The sequence below is a fragment of the Homarus americanus genome, unplaced genomic scaffold, assembly GCF_018991925.1.
Source record: "Homarus americanus isolate GMGI-L3 unplaced genomic scaffold, GMGI_Hamer_2.0 scaffold25483, whole genome shotgun sequence".
Taxonomy (NCBI): domain Eukaryota; kingdom Metazoa; phylum Arthropoda; class Malacostraca; order Decapoda; family Nephropidae; genus Homarus; species Homarus americanus.
The window spans coordinates 2,006,372-2,026,371 of NW_024726235.1; the positions used below are offsets into that span (position 1 = coordinate 2,006,372).

Sequence of the window (20,000 nt, forward strand, 5' to 3'; positions counted from 1 at the left end):
AAATGGTCTGGCATTGTTTGTCAGCTGAGCACTGTGTCGCAGGTGTAGGTGCCCGGGAGGCAAGGCCTATACTTTGTGGTCATTGCCTGGCTGAGAGGGCCTGTTTAACAAACCCCCTGTCCTCAGTGTGCCAAGCTGGTTAGTTCTTTTGAAACTAAAATGACTTGATACTGTATCTAAATCCAGAAAGCAGACATGTTAAGAACATGTAATAAAAGGTTTATAAACTGAGACATTCTGTTGATCTGTCCCTGACACTATACCCTCCCGGAGGCCTGCTCATGGTCTCCTCACACCGCTAATACGCTACAGTAGATGCTAACTCTCTTGTCCTAAGTGAGGGTTACGCCTCCCAACCACCACACTCCTCAGGAGTGCCAAGCAGTCCCCGGCCCCCACTGTGGCTATAAGTCGGAGCCCCTGTAACTCCACCATGTCTGAGTTGACTGGAGACCCAGCTGTGTTTCAGCTTAACTCCTGATGACTGAATTAACGGAGAAGGATATTTCAACCAGTTCAGTCCAGGAACAAGCGGAAGGCCGAAAAGGCAGAAAGACCAGAGACAATCAACTACAACCACAACCCCCATGAGAGTAAGAGATTATACTTCGAAGGTACATCACCTGAAGACAAGTATCTCTGGCTGAACGATGCGGGAAGACAAAACACTCCAGAGGCTGAGTTTCAGTTCAGAGTCGGTACACAAGATCATGTTCTGATTAGGAACGACCCAGCAGTCATATACAGGATCAATAGTATATAGACAACCATGGAACAATCCAACCCAAATCCAATGAGCAAGAAACTAATAATCATAGGTCTGACCAGTACCAGACCCCCACACTACCAGAAGCCCATCCCCTACACCAGAATGACGAAGCGACTCAGGGGCAAGAATGCAGTCATTGCAGACTGGGTTGGCTCGAAGACCCACCCAGTTAGACCATTCGAGTCCGTGGTGCCCATCGGACCTGAAGGTAACACTTATCAGCCCCTAACCGGAGGTGTTACAACTGCGCCAGCACTGGGGCCATGTGGCCCGGTTATGCCCCCCACTGCCATGGTCTCTGCTCAAGGCAACATGCAACACAGGCTTGCAGAGATACAGCTGTTCTATGGGGGTGTTTATCCAACAGAAGTGTGGCTATCCAAAACAGTTGAGCCCCTGTGCACCCTAACTGTTTTGGGAGCCTCAAATTTTTCAGTGCCCAGGACCTGCCACCTGAAGCAGGCCCATGAACACCACTGCTGCTAGGGTACTCCCTTTACGGCCAACCCCGCCTGCCCTCCCACCAAAGTTTTCTCCAGGATCATCACCAGCAGTCATCGAAAGATCAGCATAACACAGATGTACTGACACAACAGAATACAACACACTCCTCGCACACGCAAGAGATCAGTGACGGAAAAAATGAAATTAAAGAACTCAAAGCTCATTTACAACTCTAACTGAAAGTCAGGAGCCTGCATACTAATTAAAGGAAAACACCACCAATACAGTGCAGCAACTGAAAAATTACAGTCAAACTGAAGACATTCAGATGTCAGTACCAGATGTGGAAACTCAAGACCCACTCAGGAACTAGTGTCCACGCAGAGGAAAATAGTGGTACTTGGTAACAGTTCTACTGATGCCCTGTGGACATGGTCAGTGAAGATGAAATCAAGCACAAACAGAAAATGGTGGTGATGTCGAGTAAACCATGCCAAGGCCCCTCACAACAATGTTGAGCTGCACTGCCCAGAATGTTTCCAAAAGGTTGACTGGCCTACTGCCTGCCGAAGGACAGGGCAAGGTAGTAATTGGTACTGCAAGAGTTTTGCTTCTTTTCCAAATACATTTCATATAATGGCCAGTGTTAATACCAGACAAAATTCCAAATAATATTTCATAATGGCCAGTGTTACTCAGACAAAGATATGAGTTTAAACATCTCATCCTTAGAAAAATGATCCCTTGACTACACTACAAAGTTGTGACTGAGTATTACTGATATTGTGTGTCTGTAGGAGTGTCTCACACCTAATGGTAAGTCTCACCCAGTCTGCCCAATTATGTGTATTATGATCCTAGTTCTAATTTCACACACATGTTTGATGGCGTTAAGAAGTCACTCCCTGCATGTACCTCCTCTTATCCAAAAGACTTTGACTAACTCAGCACCATGTAAGATCACTATCCACCTTAAAGCACCCACACCACTGCACGTGCTAAACGCCTATGTCTCAGATCAGCTTCACACAGATCTCCAGACTTTTTTACACTGGAGCCCACTGTCCTAATGGGTGACCTGAATACTAGACACAAGAATAGGTGACTCCACCACTAACACCAATGTAGGAGACTTATTCCCACTTTGGTGCATATGAAGATGTTCAATTTATAGGGTAATAATGAACCAACACACATTCATGGCGGGGGTCTAGACAAAATGTATTGGCTTTTAATCTATCAAGGTTACAACTCACAGCTCTGATGTTGTCATTGATCTTATGTCTGACCACAGCCCAATCCATTATATACGTAGCCAATGACAATTTCACTGGTGGTAAACTCAACAGACGAGAATCACAGTCAAGAAGAATATGAAAGCCAGTTCTATAGATTCATATCCAGGATCAGTAATAAGGACCATGTCTGGATACAATTACTAAAGTCGTAAATGACGATCTGATAGATAGACTTACGTATATTTCCACCAACAATGCCCACCAAAAAAAGGAGAAAACGTGGTCATATAATGGAACAAAGAGCATGAGAAGGACTGGTCAAAAACCCAGGGCTAGTCAGAGGGTGGCAGGTCACAGACAATGGTAACACTGTTACACCAGATCAAGCTTCCTTGTTGCTGTCAGGGAACGTAAAACGAACTCAGACAAAATGCATGGGAGACATATGTCAACAGCCTGAACCAACACACATCCCCAGCAAAGCCTGGAAAGACATAAACATAATCAGAGTGCAAAAACAGAAGACACGCGTCTCCCCATCCAAACCCCTCTGCAAAAGTCGAATGAGCTTAATAACAAAGTGGGCCTGCGTCGAGCTATGACATGTTACCAGTTGGGACTCCTCGGGGACTCCTTGATGCGAAGTTCAGGAGAGATAATTCATTAGCTTTATGTTGGGCAACAGTGCTTAGATGAGTGTGATGTTCCGCATATACTGAGTGAGCTTGACGTCGTTCTTTGCCAGGTAGGCTCATCGGAGAGGGATTTTGAGTCACCTACAACATCATTAGACTACTAAGGCGCGTGCCAGGCAATCCATTGTTGAGATTGTTGTAATAATATGAGTCATGCCGAGGCCAACTACCAGTTATCATGACCAGCAGGCTGTTGTACCAATACCGAAACCAGATAGCTCTGATGCCTTTCGTCCCATATCACTAACCAGCCGCTCGTAAAACCTTTTGAGAGGATGGTTCTGGCAGACTCTGAAGTATAGAATTGGGAGAATCATATGTCTCAACATAAATTTATAAAAGTGTGTTACAATTGCATCACCACATTCCTAACTGTGGCGGTGAAGTAAAAGGCATGATACATCCACACTTTTATTCCAAATGGAATGGAGGAGTTGCCAATAGCAAACTGATACTTGTAATTTAAACTAGCCAAAATGGATATACAGGAGGTAGGCTGTTGGCACTGGATAAGGGGTTACCTAAATCACAGGGTACATACACTGTTTCTGAAGCAAAAGTAAAGTGCTAAAGATATGCAACTGGCAATTTCATGGGAGAGGACAGCCCCTGCACTCAATCAAGGCTCTAATATTAAATTGAAGAATACAACCTGTAATACTCTAATCAGGCTATGCTGATGATATTCTTTACATGATACTAAAACTCATCGCAAACCACTCTGAACTCATGATACGCAGCCTGTAAACACCTCGGTTCAGCATTATCTCCAATTAGGAAAACGCAAGGTGTTCAACAACAAGCTGAACCAAACGCGGCCCGCCAAGTTCAAGATAGGTAACAACACTATTGACTATGTTTCTTCAAATATCCAAAGCCTGTCCCTGTACCCTACCTGCCATACAACAGTTAAACCCGCCAATGTACTGACAGATCGGAGACCTTCAGGAAGTGTGGAAGTGGGGCATAGTCTGCGCACCAGGTGCCAATATTGTAACTGTTAAAAAACAATGTATTCGAAGGTATAAGATCTCTCGATGGACAATACTAACTGTTCATCATTCAAGACGGAAAGGCGTTGATGTCGAAATGCAAATAAAGCCTCAGAATCATCCTGATGTCCCATGAGCACTAAAGTACTTAATATGAGGTGAAACCAGTACACCCAGTGTTAAAGATAGAATAATTGAAGTCAAACCCCATGCTGAGTAGCCCTGGAGGTTTGCGTGGTGATCCTTGATAAATACTGTTTCCAAAATTGCTAGAATGTATGAAACCATGGGACAATGGCGTCTAAAATGGATCCAAACTAAGAAACACACATATATAGAGAGGCTTGGACTAGACCAATTCGTGCCAAAGTTGAGACACAACAGCTTCCTGCCACCCCATGGATAAAGTTCCCTCGATATCACAATATCAGACGTATATCCGCCTAAAAATTAATTGTTAAGCAAAGCATTTATCTCCAACACACTGCCAAATTGAGAGCTCCCTTGAACACATATTAATTTCTACAGACTGATGATAATATCGTACAGACCATCTACAATTACGGATCTCAAATACCGCCTGTGGAGGTACGGAAGTGCTATTGTGCCAGACTCAACTCTGACGGTAATGAGGCAATTGGAGAAAGGAGTTAATTCAACCGGGCATCCACTACAAACTGAATTATTACAAGTACTACAGCCATTAAATCATTGAAACCACTGTTACGCCGACAGTCTCTATCATCACTGACTCTCTATCTCACTACTTGCTCCTTGAATGTAGGGTTGTCACGATCTGTCTCTGAAGCCAGACACAAATATATGCCCTGTTGACTAAAAACAGGGTCAAACTGTTGTGGATCCTCCTCGCCATAGGCTCATAAAACATGACAGAGTTGACGTTCTCGCCAAACCTGCGTCTAACAAAGACACCGTTGAATACAATTTGGTCTGTCAAAAAGAACTTAAACTGTAATAGAAAAAGAACTTATTGATGAGTTTGACGCAAGTGCAGACAAGTGCAAATATAGGCACTAGTCGATCCATAGTTTAATATGATGTGGGAGATGCATCAAGGAAACATGTATATGGGAGTAAGTATCAAGACCACTAGATTACAAGATGTTGCAAACTGCTAGATTAAGGTTAGGATATATGCACTTCGCAGCAGTATACAGACCTCAAGCAGATGTAAACAAAAATTAAATAAAGTGTGTGGCTACACATACAAGGCTGCCACACTGAACACCATCCTCAGAATGTGTGAAGATAGAACCCTTTAGGACAGGTCCATATCAGTGTGAAATGGCACAACACTTTATCTCTAATGGCAAGATAGCCGACATATTAAGATTGTATCCACTTTTGCATCAGAATTGCAGTACCAGTTCTCATGTATAGAACTAAATACGCAATGTGTGCTTGGAATACCTCCCACGTAATGGGGATGAATAAAAGTGAGGCCAGACATACTGCCTCACACGCCTGGAAATTTTACGCATTTGTGAATAAGTTACCTTTATGTATAGAATTCAAACAAATAATGTAACGAAATATTGTGTAACTTCAAACACAGTTATCCTGACAACTGGGGTTAATTTTATTATGACCTTGTAAATCTTTGCATTTGGGAATCTCTTGCGCCACGCTCACAGGACAGATAAGCATTAATAAAGCAGTTGCTGTAAGGGTAAAAAATCAAAATCAATCCTGGCTCACGGACAATTATATGTCAGTATTGCCACTAATATTGTTTTTATTATCATCATCATCATTATTATTATTATTATTATTATTGTTATTATTATTATTATTATTATTATTATTATTATTATTATTATTATTATTATTATTATTATTATTATTATTATTATTATTATTATTACTATTATTATTATTATTATTGTTATTTATATTATTATTATTATTAGTAGTAGTAGTAATAGTAGTAGTGTTAGTATTATTATTAGTAGTAATACAAAAAAATAATTACCCTGCATAGCGGAGTGGATAGAACGCTGACAACTTTTCAAGGCGTCGCTGGGTTACATTCTCTTAAACTTTTTTACTGCGTGTAGTTAACAGCTGACTCATGGGAACACCTAATACTCCAGCACTCCTCTTGTCCTCTTCACTCATCTCTCGTTAAATCACTTCTTCCTTCACATGTCTGTCATCCTCGTCTTTACCTTCATTAATGTGCTCGACGAAATGACTTAGAAACATACATAATTAGATTAGTTTATAAGAGTCAGAACCTGGGAATTACTATAGCTGTGATGTTCTTTGATGTTGTCGGTCAAAACCCTTCCTCCCATCCCCCGTAGAAACCAAGGCCAGTAACCCTTAGAAGCCATAGCCAGTAACCCTTAGAAACCATAGCCAGTAACCCTTAGAAAACATAGCCTGTAGCCCCTAGAAACCATAGCCTATAACCTCTAGAAACCATAACCTGTAACCCTTAGAAACCATAACCTGCAACCCTTAGAAACCATAGCCTGTAGCCCCTAGAAACCATAGCCTATAACCTCTAGAAACCATAACCTGTAACCCTTAGAAACCATAACCTGCAACCCTTAGAAACCATAACTGGTAGCCCCTTGAAACCATAGCCTGTAACCTCTAGAAACCATAACCTGTAACCCTTAGAAACTATAACCTGCAACCCTTAGAAACCATAACTGGTAGCCCCTTGAAACCATAGCCTGTAACCTCTAGAAACCATAACCTGTAACCCTTAGAAACTATAACCTGCAACCCTTAGAAACCATAGCCTGTAGCCCCTAGAAACCATAGCCTATAACCTCTAGAAACCATAACCTGTAACCCTTAGAAACCATAGCGCTATAACCTCTAGAAACCATAACCTGCAACCCTTAGAAACCATAGCCTGTAGCCCCTAGAAACCATAGCCTATAACCTCTAGAAACCATAACCTGCAACCCTTAGAAACCATAGCCTGTAGCCCCTAGAAACCATAGCCTATAACCTCTAGAAACCATAACCTGTAACCCTTAGAAACCATAGCCTATAACCTCTAGAAACCATAACCTGCAACCCTTAGAAACCATAGCCTGTAGCCCCTAGAAACCATAGCCTATAACCTCTAGAAACCATAAACTGTGTGTGTAAATTATATGACGGCAATTAACATATACTGCAGGTTTTATTTCAATTCAATTCGTCAAATTTCACAACTTTTTTATTTAATTTATATAGGTAATATAATTTAGTATTCTGTAGTACTGTACAAGTTTAATAAAAAGAGGCAGTCTTTATCTAACCTTATTTGCATAATTTATTCAACTGGTGACTAGGTTACGAAACACAATTTCAAAGTTTGGAGGTTAAATAGGTAATTAAATAGAGAGTATTAGTGTACAAATTAACAGGTTGACGATTTCCTAAGCCCCAAACACACCGGCCTGTCCTCGCGGCACCGCCTGATGAACGAGACATTTTCAGAATTGTTCGTGTCGGGGCGTCAACTTTACCGCCATATTCTAAACATGGACCTGAAATCGCCGTTTAATATGTTACTATGTTCTCTTTTGACTTTATACAGTAATCGATTTTTTTAACCCGATTATATTTAGTTACAAACACGAAATAAATGGGAGATAAATTTCCTTCTTGAGGGTGACCGTGTTAACGTGTCTTAGTCGTGATAGAGAATAAACGAAGAGTAATTTGAACAGTAATCTTGTGGTTCAGGCAGCTAGTTAAGTGAGATCTTACGAGAAAAATCTAACATCAGAACGAATGATAATCCTTAACCTTAGAACAACGAATCTTAATGAGGTTATTCGCTATTTACCTTGACGATGCTGTTATGATTCTTGTTAATAAGCACAGCTAGTGCACAGGATCAGGGCACAGAGGTTCTCAGGAGGATGTTTTTCATTAAGCATGTTTTGAATTATGTCAACAACCGGATTCCCTACTTCCTCCTCTTCCCTTCTCTTTCTTCCTCCTCCCTACGTCCTCTTCTTCCCCCTCCCTACTTCCTCCACTTTCTCCTCCCTACTTTCTCCACTTTTTCCTCCTCCTCCTACTGACGTGAGCAGTAAAGACCTCACGTCAACATAGACCTAAGCAGCTCGCAGGATTTACCAGTCGTTATCACCATCTATCTCTTACTCTCTCATCACCTCTTTTATGGCAAACACACTCAGCCTCAAACGCTTCCCTGTGCGGTTCGTTACGTGTATGTGTGTGTGTGTGTGTGTGTGTGTGTGTGTGTGTGTGTGTGTGTGTGTGTGTGTGTGTGTGTGTGTGTGTGTGTGTGATTTAATGTTATAAAAGGAAATATCATTGTGTCAAGTTGTTCTTTATGTTACCCAAAAAGACGAAATAAATTTACTATACGACTGAGCTGCTTCTGGCTGCTCAAGGGCTGTCATCTATAGCGTCTTGGGCCCAGATACACAAAGATTCTTTATATCAATTATGTTCCCTTAAACTGATGCCCGGTGAACGTATCTAGTTATGGATAATTATGATGTCACACTGGATGATATTCGTGTGTTTCAGCTTAAATTAGCCAGTATGGAGTCATATTATATCTTATATTATAGCGAAAATTCAACATAGGGATCTGTGAGACTGTAGAGGCTGGCTGGGTGGCCCGGCGCCTCCCTCCCACTACATCTTGACCAAAAAATATATCCGAGACCAAATTTAGTCAGATACCCCGGCAATAACTCCGCCTTTGTCGTCAGTCACTGTATTGTACAATGTCGCTGGCACGTGGAGAACACCAATTTGTATTCATAGATAAATGTGCCTGAACAATTTATACACAAATGTTATTCTGCATGTATGACACTACATCCAATTTACAAAAAACAAACAAACAAAAACAGATATCAAACAGCACTTCTGACAACGTTAAAACGAGGCAAATACAGGTCAGTCGACACAACTGCTGTGGATATTTCCTAGCACACAATAAACTCGACGAAGCTGAAGACTCTAAGACAGGGAGCAGCGGACCAGTTTACAGTGTGTCGTGTATGACAGTGAACGATGGTAAGTCTCTCTTGTGTTGAGAGAATTAACAAAGGACACATTCTCCTCTGTCAGGTGAGAACTGCAGATACTCTCTTTCCACGAGAACACAGAGAACTTTCCTCTCACCCGTCTGTCAGCGCAACCCAAAACTCTTGCTGTTTCTCCACTATAGCTGGTTGTCCCAGAGCCTTCCTGTCTACACGTCCTTGCACTGTCTTCTTAAGTGTTAGGTATACAGGACCTCCTTGCTTGTCCTAGTTTACCTGCTAGGCGCTTCAGAACCTGCTCTCCTGCCCCCTCCTCACCACCTACCTGCCAGACGCTTCAGAACCTGCAACCCGTACCTTACCTCCCACCTACTAGACGCTTCAGAACCTGCCTCCCCCCCACCTCACCACCCACCTGCTAGGTCTCGTCGTGGTTTTGATCGGTAACTTCCCCAATCTTCGCCGACTCCGTCTTAAGGAAGGGCGTCTTCGTCTGATGGTGGTTCTTTTTGGACCCTCCTTCTTCAGGAACATCCTTCCCGGGGCAGGAGTCGTCCCTGAGGGGCCTATGGACCAGCAGGGACACACTCTCCACCGTGGGATTTGTTCCTGTCACCCCGCCGCCCCCTGTGTTGCCTGACCGTCGCAATGGACACGACGTCTGTGGAAGGAGGTGGTGGAGGTATGTCAGTGGTTGTTGTTGTTATAATGTTATTACTGCACTTCAACAACGAAGGTCTTTAAGCGCATAACAAGGTTAGTAATACTCTAATCCAGTGGTGATTACTGATAGAGAGAGAGAGACTATATAATATACTTGTACATGAAAACTCTTGCCATACACACACAAATTTCCATCATTACAATTACATAAAGAAATACACATCAGTGAAACTCGATGAGTGGTGGGGGAGTGTGTGTGTTGGAAGGAAGTGTGGCGAGGAGGAAGTGTTGGAGAAGAGTGTTATGGGGGGAGTAGTGGGGAAGAGTGTTGTGGTGGGGAGAGTTTGGTGACAGAATGGTGTAGCAGGAACCAAGGTGTAGCAGAAAGGAGGTGTACTGGGAGGAAGTGTTCCAGAGGTGGCTACCCAGAGACAGAAAGACAGATAGACAAACAGATAGACAGAAAGTACCGACCTTCCTGAGTAATATAGGTATGGCCTGCGTCATCTCCTTGCGCAGGTTGGTGTTGAGCCAGCCGTAGAGGATAGGGTTAATGCACGCCGAGCTCATGGCGACAGCGTGGCACGACCCGAACACCACGTAGAAGTACTCCGGCTCCTGGAAGCCCGCGTAGTTGAAGTCTGCGAGGAGGTTGACGACGTGCCAAGGCAGCCAGCAGATGGCGAACGTTACGGCGATGGAGGTGAGGAGGATAGTGGTCCGCCTGTTGCGCTCGATCTCCCGCTGGGCTCTGCGGGCGTCGCGTTGAGACATCTTGTGACTGCTCAGGTAGTTCTGGATCCTCCCGTGTACGAAGCTCAGCACCAGGATGGGGATGATGTACTGCATGACGATGAGCGTGATGTTCCATGTGTACTTCACCACCGGCGACGACCACGACTCAACACACTTCTCGTACAGCAAGTAGTCCTTGATCTGCACCTTCTCTACGAAGTAGTACGCGAAAAGCGGGAGGGGAAACACTAGGGACACGAGCCATATAGCCGCCACTGACCAAGGTATGTACGCCCGGGCGTCTCTGTTTCTCTGGACGCAGACGATAGTTAAATAGCGATCGGCGGCAATGGCCACAATGGTCGCCGTCGACACTAGTATGTTGGTACACTGCACCACCGGCACTAACTTACAGATAAAGTTCCCTAAGCTCCAGTTCTTGTGCAGAAGTCCGACTAATGTGAATGGCATACACACTAGGCACATACTGACGTCAGACACCGCCAAGTTGATAATGTACACATTACGAGCTGTCCTCAGCTCAGGGCGATGGCCTATGACGAAGGCGACGATGAGGTTTCCCAGAATCCCGACAGTAATCAGTAAGGAATAGATTGTGATGAGGGAAACCTTAGCAGCTGTGCCCAGGTAGCTCTTCTGGTTGGTTTCCTTAAGGATCTTCATGATCTCCTCCCAAGGAAGACTCTGGTTGGCTCCAGTAGGTAGAACAGAGCTCTTAAAGAATGACTCCAGCTGGTTGGTGAAGGGGTTGTCCTCCTCCCCGATGGTTGTACCGGACATGACGTGACCCTCAAGAGCCTTGTACTCGTCAGGCTGGAGAGGACACATGACGCCCGAGCACAGTTCAGGCTCTGAGAAGAGGGAGATATTTTCCATGGTTATTTTTAAAGTGTCGACCCGGGATAGCTATAATGCCGATGATTAGGAAAGTCTGATGTCACACATGTTAACCATTTCCACCAGGTTCATCAATGACAACTAATGAAACAAGAAGACATACATGCGGCTTTGGAAATATGGAAGAAATGTCAAGAAGTTGGCCGCCCTATCTACAAGTGAGCCCCAAGAAACTATGCCCTGAGGACAGGAACCTCTCTAACATCACACAACAACACATGAAACGAAGTTCCTGTCCTAAGGTGAAGGGCATCAGAGGGACGTGGGCAAGTCTACCCTGCTAGCGGCAGTACGTGACCAGAGCACCATCGTTATCAAGCACCGAGTTCATACACTGGACTTGACCTCCTCAGGGATCAACAACACCATGGCTACTTTGTCCAGAGTTCTTCAGCTACGAGAACCAGTACACACTTGTTTCTTTGCCTCGGCTGCCCTGAAGGCTCGTGCACCTGAGTTAACTTGTCTAGGGTCCCTTTACACAGGACTAAACCCCCACAAGGCTCGGCCACCTGAATGACCTTGTGAAATGGTTTAGTCTTTCTCAACCTGCATCCTCCGCAGCCATCCATAACTAGCGTGTGAGTTTATGTCTCATCTTTGATTGTCCTCTCCCCGTTCCGCTTCTGTCCTCAGGTGTGTGACTAGCGTGGTCGGGGAAAAGGTGAGGGAGACTCAGGGGCTTCGAGTAGAGGGACTTTTCCTCCGTCAGCGCTTGCAGGTGACGCGCGGCCCACGACACTCAGCAACCTGAAACGATAAGTAATTATTACCTACGACGCTGTGAGGGAGACGAACACGTGTATATATGAGAGAGAGAGAGAGAGAGAGAGAGAGAGAGAGAGAGAGAGAGAGAGAGAGAGAGAGAGAGAGAGAGAGAGAGAGAGAGAGAGAGAGAGAGAGAGAGAGAGAGAGACAAAAGATACAGAGAATAGAAGAGCCAAAGCGTAAAAATAAAATAAGAAGGCGATTAAAAATAGCTTGTTTTAATACGGATAAACACAAGCATTACACGATTTTACTGAATATCTATCGATCTATTTATCTTACATCAAAGAATCTACACTGAGTAAATCCTACAACAGGTAACACTAACCCTTTTACCTTACCTTACCTTACCTTACCTTACCTTACTCATCCACAGGTATAAGGAACATATTCTCATCATATATAATTCTTCTCTCTAAGACCTACGAGAAGGTATACCGTTAATATACTCATTCTAAGAAAGTATGCAAAGAGAGTATATTCGCTCTACCCTTTGAGGACGATGATTCAAACCTCTAAGGACGATGATTTTACTCACTTGTCCTAAAAAAAGTTGAATACATTCCCCTTCCTTCATCCTTCTCTACAAACATTCTTGTACTGAACACACACACACACACACACACACACACACACACACACACACACACACACACACACACACACACACACACACACACACACACACACACACACACACCAGCCCTATTTCCCCTTATTTGCATACTGGCTGTAAATTACTCAGTCCCTGTCACTTCCACGATACCTGGATGGATAGAATTTACCTCCCAGGCCCTACCTTGCCGTGATATTGTTTACATTCATGTGAAATTAACTGGACGAATGTTGACTAAACATCTGTGGTTACTGAACGATTGTTGGCCACTTGTGATAAATATTATTAGACAAATATTTGAACCAACATCTAGCGATTTATGGCGTCACCTGGGGATAAAGGACGTCATTTGGAGATATATTGCGTCACTTGGTGATGTTTGACGTCATCTCGAGATATCTGAAGCCATGTAAGGCTATATAATACCTCTTGACGTCATCTGATGTTTTTTTCTTTTTTTTTTTAGGGAATCTAACAGAATCCAGCTATACCTACTGTCATGTGGCGGTGTGTGATGTAGTGTTAGAGTGTGGCGGTGTGTGTGTGTGTGTGTGGTGGGCTGGTCGTTTCTAACAACTCCTGGTGGTGTCTGAAGAACTACCTTTGATATGCAAATGACTGAGATAGGACGACAGCTCAGGGAGGATTGTTGACCCTCCTATCCCTTGACCTCTTGACCCCTCCTACGCCACTCCCCACACAGGTATAGTACACACACACACACACACACACACACACACACGACGTAAAAAATACCCACTTTGAATCTCGTATACCGTTGTCGCCAAGGGGTAGGCAGGATCTTTTTTCGTCTCATATTTTATGTTCTTTACTAACACGAGAGAGAGAGAGAGAGAGAGAGAGAGAGAGAGAGAGAGAGAGAGAGAGAGAGAGAGAGAGAGAGAGAGAGAGAGAGAGAGAGAGAGAGAGAGAGAGAGAGAGGTTCTACGCTTGGTGCTGGACCAGATGCCTGCTGCTGACCTAGGGGTCGATTACTGCCTTATCACAGGAGTCTCTCTCTTCTCTCTCTCTACCAAATAACGTCATTATCGCTTAAGTGGAGATTTTAGGAGTAGAGGAGAGGTGTGAATGTGTATAAACAGACGAAGTTAATGTGATGATATAATTAGTATATTCACGTTAATTATTGTTAAACGTGTGTGTGTGTGTGTGATAGAGAGAGAGAGAGAGAGAGAGAGAGAGAGAGAGAGAGAGAGAGAGAGAGAGAGATCACGTCAGTTGTCATCAAACGTGATATAGAGAAACTAGTGGTGGTGTTGGTGGTGCAGTGATGGTGATTGAGGGAGGCCCCGAGGTAGGCAGGTAATTAAAGAAAAGAGAAAAGATTATAAATAAGTCTATGGAAGAGAGGAGAGGAAAGTGTTGTGTTGGGTGGGTAGGACAGGGAAGCAACTGCTAGGTTTAGTGTCAAGATAAACACACACACACACACACGCACATCAACCTCTCCTCCGACGTTGTCCCACCCCCTTCCATTACTTTAGGTCCCAACACACTCCAGGTTGTAGATTCCACTAAAGGGAAACCACACGTCAGTGAAGTTGTCAAATCCTCCAGTTTCCGTCTCCACCTCCTCCGCCGACTCAAATCCCTCGGAATTCCTGCACCAGAGCTCCTCAGTGTTTACTCAACATTCATACTGCCCAAGATCACCTATGTCTCCCCTACCTGGTCTTCCTCCCTAAATGCCGCACAACGTAAACACCTAGAAAAAGTGCAAAAGAGGACATGCAAGATTATTCTCTCCCCTTCCTACTCCACATAACAAGAAGCGCTCAACACACTGACCCTCTCGACTCTCACTGACCATCACCACGACCTCATCTGCAAATTTGGTAAGAAGCTTCTGCACTATCCTCGACACCGGCTCCTACTTCCACCCGAGATCCCTCGTCCGAGAATTGCTGTTCGATACCACAACCGCATCCAGCCCATACGAACACGAACTGATCGCTATAAGAACAGCCCAGTCCCAATCATTGTAAAAATTATCAATAACTTGTAATCAACCAGTGAATTCACTCCCAGCCAATCTTACTTCGCGCTGTCACTATGTCGAAATGCCCTGTAGTTTGAGCTTCTCCCCACCTAGTTAATATATATCATATTTGTATCACTTATGTTACTTGTTTATTATTTGTAAATCAAGAGACCCATTCCCCAATTATGTAACTGTATATTTTCAGCCTTCTGGCTGCCATGCTCTTTCAATAAATCGTTAATTTATTATTATTTATTATTATTACACACACACACACACACACACACACACACACACACACACACAGGGTTTGTCATTATCAGGGTACGTACAGGTAGGTGACAATGTTGAGATGTTGCATTGTTCCGCCTTCTTTCACCTCATAACTAATGACTCCGCCGCCACAGGTAGGAAGGTGATGGTCGACCCGTGGGGCTCCTGGTGGCGGCTCACTGTACTCTGAGCCTGGGTGGTAATTACACTAATTGGAGCCACGGGATTAAGTTTCTAATGACAGCCTCACGAAGGAGAGTTATATATCCGAGAGTTGTAATCGTTTTATCATACCTTGATGCTAAACTTTGTGGAAATAGTAGTTTTCATTCATCAAGTTTCATATATTTTGGAATTTGGGGGCAAAGGAAAATACGAGAGAAAGGAAAAAAATAGGAGTAAGAGGATTTAAGTTAGGTTAGGTTAGCTTAGATTAAATGAAGTTAAGAGTAAATTAGATTACATTTGGCTAAGTTAATAGTAACCTTCCAACATTGTACGTCACTGCATCTCCTTCCCTTTAGCCTACCATTATAGAAAACCATTCAGGGGGGACTACATCATCGTCCACTTGACCCTCTTTCACGCGTCCCTAAATTTGCAATAACCGACACTCACTAAATTCATCAATATCGGTGAGGATCAAACACGTCAGACACAGATGCGGGATATACGTGTGTGTGTGTGTGTGTGTGTGTGTGTGTGTGTGTGTGTGTGTGTGTGTGTGTGTGTGTGTGTGTGTGTGTGTCCTTCAATGGATATAATATAATCCACATAAGAGCCATTTTTTCTATTAATCAGAGCAAAAATCTAGCGGCTGGCAGTGCATACGACTTAGTTCAATGGATGACTGACTGGAGGAAGGAGGAGTGTGTGGGTAAGGTAGCGGCGTCCCGTCTCCAGCCCCTGCGTGTACAATGCCAGCTTACAGTAACGACCTTAGCGGTACCTGACGATGAACCAACCAAGGCTGAGAATTATCGACGGGGATGAGGAAGGAATGGGAAACACGGGGACGGATCTTTTTATAATCTTTAGACGGGAAAGATTGGTGGAGGGAAACTTTAATCAGGAAACGTGTAGGCTTTGGTGTTTTGGAATCCCTATATATTTTTTTTTGGATAAAGTCTTAGGATTTATTTGTGTTTTTTTGGGGGGGAAGGAGAGGGAGGATACTATCTCTATAGCAACCAACACTAAACCACATGTTTTTTTTTATATATCCAATTTCCCGGAGTTCAAAATTGGGATGACACGGATTTATAGACCACACTCACACATACACAGAACAATAGCATCACAATAAACCTCGTCTCTCACCTAACCTCATATCATCATTATCCTCTTTAGAAGAAGGTAATTTAGTACCAACAACACGCGGTCATTGGTATGTGATGCTGCAGTAACTATGGGATAAGCCAAGAGATCATCCCCCAGTTAACACAAGTAAGGATAATGCTGTCGTCTGGAATCACTATAGACGTGTTGGTATATGTAAACAATGATAGACATGTTGGTATATGTAAACAATGATAGACATGTTAGTATATGTAAACAATGATAGACATGTTGGTATATGTAAACAATGATAGACATGTTGGTATATGTAAACAATGATAGACATGTTGGTATATGTAAACAATGATAGACATGTTGGTATATGTAAACAATGATAGACATGTTGGTATATGTAAACAATGATAGACGTGTTGGTATATGTAAACAATGATAGACATGTTGGTATATGTAAACAATGATAGACATGTTGGTATATGTAAACACTGATCTGCTTGACGCATCTCCCAGGTTAACTACAGTAATACATTCAAGAGACGCTGCTTGTGTTATCCTCACTCGAAATGGACACAACAATAACTAACACACAAAAAACAGCTTTAACTCAAATCTCCCTAAGAGGTTTTAAAGATAAAGGTGAGAATAAGTGTCTCTAAGGCCAGAGGACAGTCATTCTCTCACGTCATATAAGAACAAAGACGGTAACAGTAAGCGTGCCTCGTTCTCATTCTGGGAGGTGTTGGAATGTGCTCGTTCGTCACATCTTCGTATAAACCTGAGAGGAGATGTGTTGTTTCATGATGGTGAGTGTTTGGGTGATGGGCCAGGGTGGTGTGTGTCTTAGTATACGACTCACATGAAACACGAGTATAACGACCTGTGGTAAAGCTTCACTCAGTAACTTTGCGATGGTTGATGTGGACTATGAATTGGCTTGGTCAACAGATACAGCTATAGCATTCTAACTAGCTTCCCTCTCGTTTCTCTTCGTGTACTTGTTATTCTTCTCATCCCAGCCCTCTCATCCATTGCCTTCTATCCCTCTCCTCCCAGCCCTCTCATCCATTGCCTTCTATCCCTCTCCTCCCAGCCCTCTCATCCATCGCTCTGACACACAAAATGACGTGCGTGAAAAACCAAACAACATTAAACCTGACGACAGACCCAAGGAAGTTAATCTGGACTCCAGCAGGGTACACTAGGACCTTCCCTACAACCAAGAACGATATAGAAACCACAGGTAATCACAGAAACCATATATGACTGTAGAAACGACATACGAGCAGATAATCTAGGAACCTTCAGAAACCACCCGGTGAGCACAGAACTCTTACTGTACATTTTACATGAAACTGTGGAAACCAAACGAAACTTGAGAACTACGTGTGACTATAGAAACCAAATTTTCCCAGCGATACCATGATTTTTAACTTATATTTGCCTATAAAACTATAAGCGACTGGAATAAACACGACGGTCATATAAACTACACGTATCTATTAAAGCAGTTTAGATTCCAAAAATCAATAGAAATCGAAGACGACTGTAAAAACGAAAACCCACACATGATTAGAAACCACACGTGGCCGTAAAAGACCAGCACGACTGTAGAAACCGAACATATTCTATAGATCCATGGCTTGGGTCGCTCGAGGGGACTGAGCGCCTCTCCTAGCCAAGGGGCGTGATGATTAATTAAGTGCGGTGGGGCGGCAGGGTGGCAACAGAAGAGGAAGAGGGCGGCGGGGGGCAGGGTGGCAGCAGGAGGAGCGGAGGGGTGGTAGGGTGGCAGCAGAAGGAGCAGTTGGGGTGACAGGGTGGCAACACAACACCACCACAACCAGGGAAGGACGTCAGACTCGCCTCCAGCAGCTGGCCTGACGTGATGCTCCTGCGTAAGTAATGAGGAACAGCTGGTATGAGCATATCCACTAAGGCATTACGCACTAATGTATTGCCTATGTATGAAGACCTATAATTAATATTTCCACAACGTATGACGCATTATTGTTTTGCGTATTGCTATGAAAGGCTGAGATGACTCTTTCCATGGACGTGAAAGATTGTTTTTTACTAATCAAGCCCCTTCAGCGGCTTCATATGAATCTATACGACCCCCTGAGCAGACTGACCTCGTAACTGTAAAATTAAATGAAATCGAGCCTACAAAAAACAGACAGCCCGTTATCTCTCTGTGTTTGGTCTAAAATGCAGGAAATTGCTGTCCGAGAGCACCTGTTTTTTACCAGTAACCGGGTCATGAAGCTCTCTCTCTCTCATAACACAGACTGTCGCTCGCGGGTCATGAAGCTCTCTCTCTCTCATAGCACAGACTGTCGCTCGCGGGTCATGAAGCTCTCTCTCTCTCATAACACAGACTGTCGCTCGCATTTCTTATTTTATCCTCCAAACATTGTGAATGTGACTGAGGATGATGGCCGTCACTACACAAGCCTACCAATACATCTGGCTCTGTTTTTACTATGGTAGCGAGAATGTCCTGTTGTCCAATAAATCCACTATTGAGAGAAGGTGTTTGATACTATGACTGGTTGACATCCTGAGCCAAGCGAGGACTACAGTAGGGTGGAGGAGGCGGTGAAGTGCCCGTCTTAACGTTGTCAGTGTCCCAGTTATGAAGATGACAGGAACCATCACGGGTTCTGAGTCGTCCTGCAATCATAAAGGCATCTCAGGGAGTTCAAAGGTAACTTGAAGCACACACACACACACACACACACACACACACACACACACACACACACACACGCAAGACTTCTACAGCATCAGAGGAGCAGAACACCCTCCTGGACACGGGTCACTTATTCCTCCACCGCGACTTGTCCACCTGCAATACAATTCACGCCTATTGGAGTAGTGACCGTGATGAATATATTCCGATCATGAATTTCCATCGCCCCAGTGTTCTCCTCTACACCAGGGCAAGGCATCTCCAGCCTGCCTCGGCTTGTGCAGTTTCACGTCAATTCCTGCTGGAGATGACGAGAAGCACGTCACCCCTGGACTACTGACGTGACTCTGACCACAGCTGTGTATGTACTCATGCTACTCACCCACAATTTTACCCCTCCTCAATACCGCCAACCCCACCACCACCAGAAGCCTCTGGCTCTTCAAAAGCACAATCTCTGGTTACTGCACAAAAGAGAGTTGTACAGACAATGACCTACCTGAAAAAAAAACAGCACACAAACGAAAAATTTGCTATATTGAAAATGTTAAAATTCGAAAATATTAACACCTACTGCTGTGCCCTCTTTGTTTTCAAATCTATCAATCACTTGCTTGACAATAATTATTTCCAGTTCCGGAATAATCAGAGATACAACTTAAGGCACCCAGAGCTACTAAGACCACCCCCCATGCGCTCCTCTCAGTCCCAGACGTCCATAAAATATCATGGTGTGAAGGTGTGGAACAACTTACACCCACCCATCCCAGCAAAGACTACGCTCCCTTCCTTTAAATCATCTCTTAAAAAATATCTATTGTCTAAGTATTCATATTTCTTGTAATACCTACTACATTTACAGTACCTGCTTTTATTGTACCATCAAAACCATTTTATCG

General features: G+C 43.7%; 1 protein-coding gene across 1 annotated transcript in view; it reads right to left on the minus strand.

Moving 5' to 3' along the window:
- The window catches only part of LOC121865420 (neuropeptide Y receptor type 6-like), a 100,095-nt gene that overhangs the window by 23,543 nt on the left and 56,552 nt on the right, over positions 1–20,000 (minus strand). Inside the window, exons 3-4 of the mRNA XM_042364802.1 lie at positions 10,276–12,204; positions 9,554–9,799 (exon numbers count right to left, since the gene is read on the minus strand). Of these exons, the coding sequence (XP_042220736.1) occupies positions 9,557–9,799; positions 10,276–11,433 (1,401 nt within the window). The 5' untranslated portion in view covers positions 11,434–12,204 and the 3' untranslated portion in view covers positions 9,554–9,556. The remainder of the gene's footprint in view (positions 1–9,553; positions 9,800–10,275; positions 12,205–20,000) is intronic.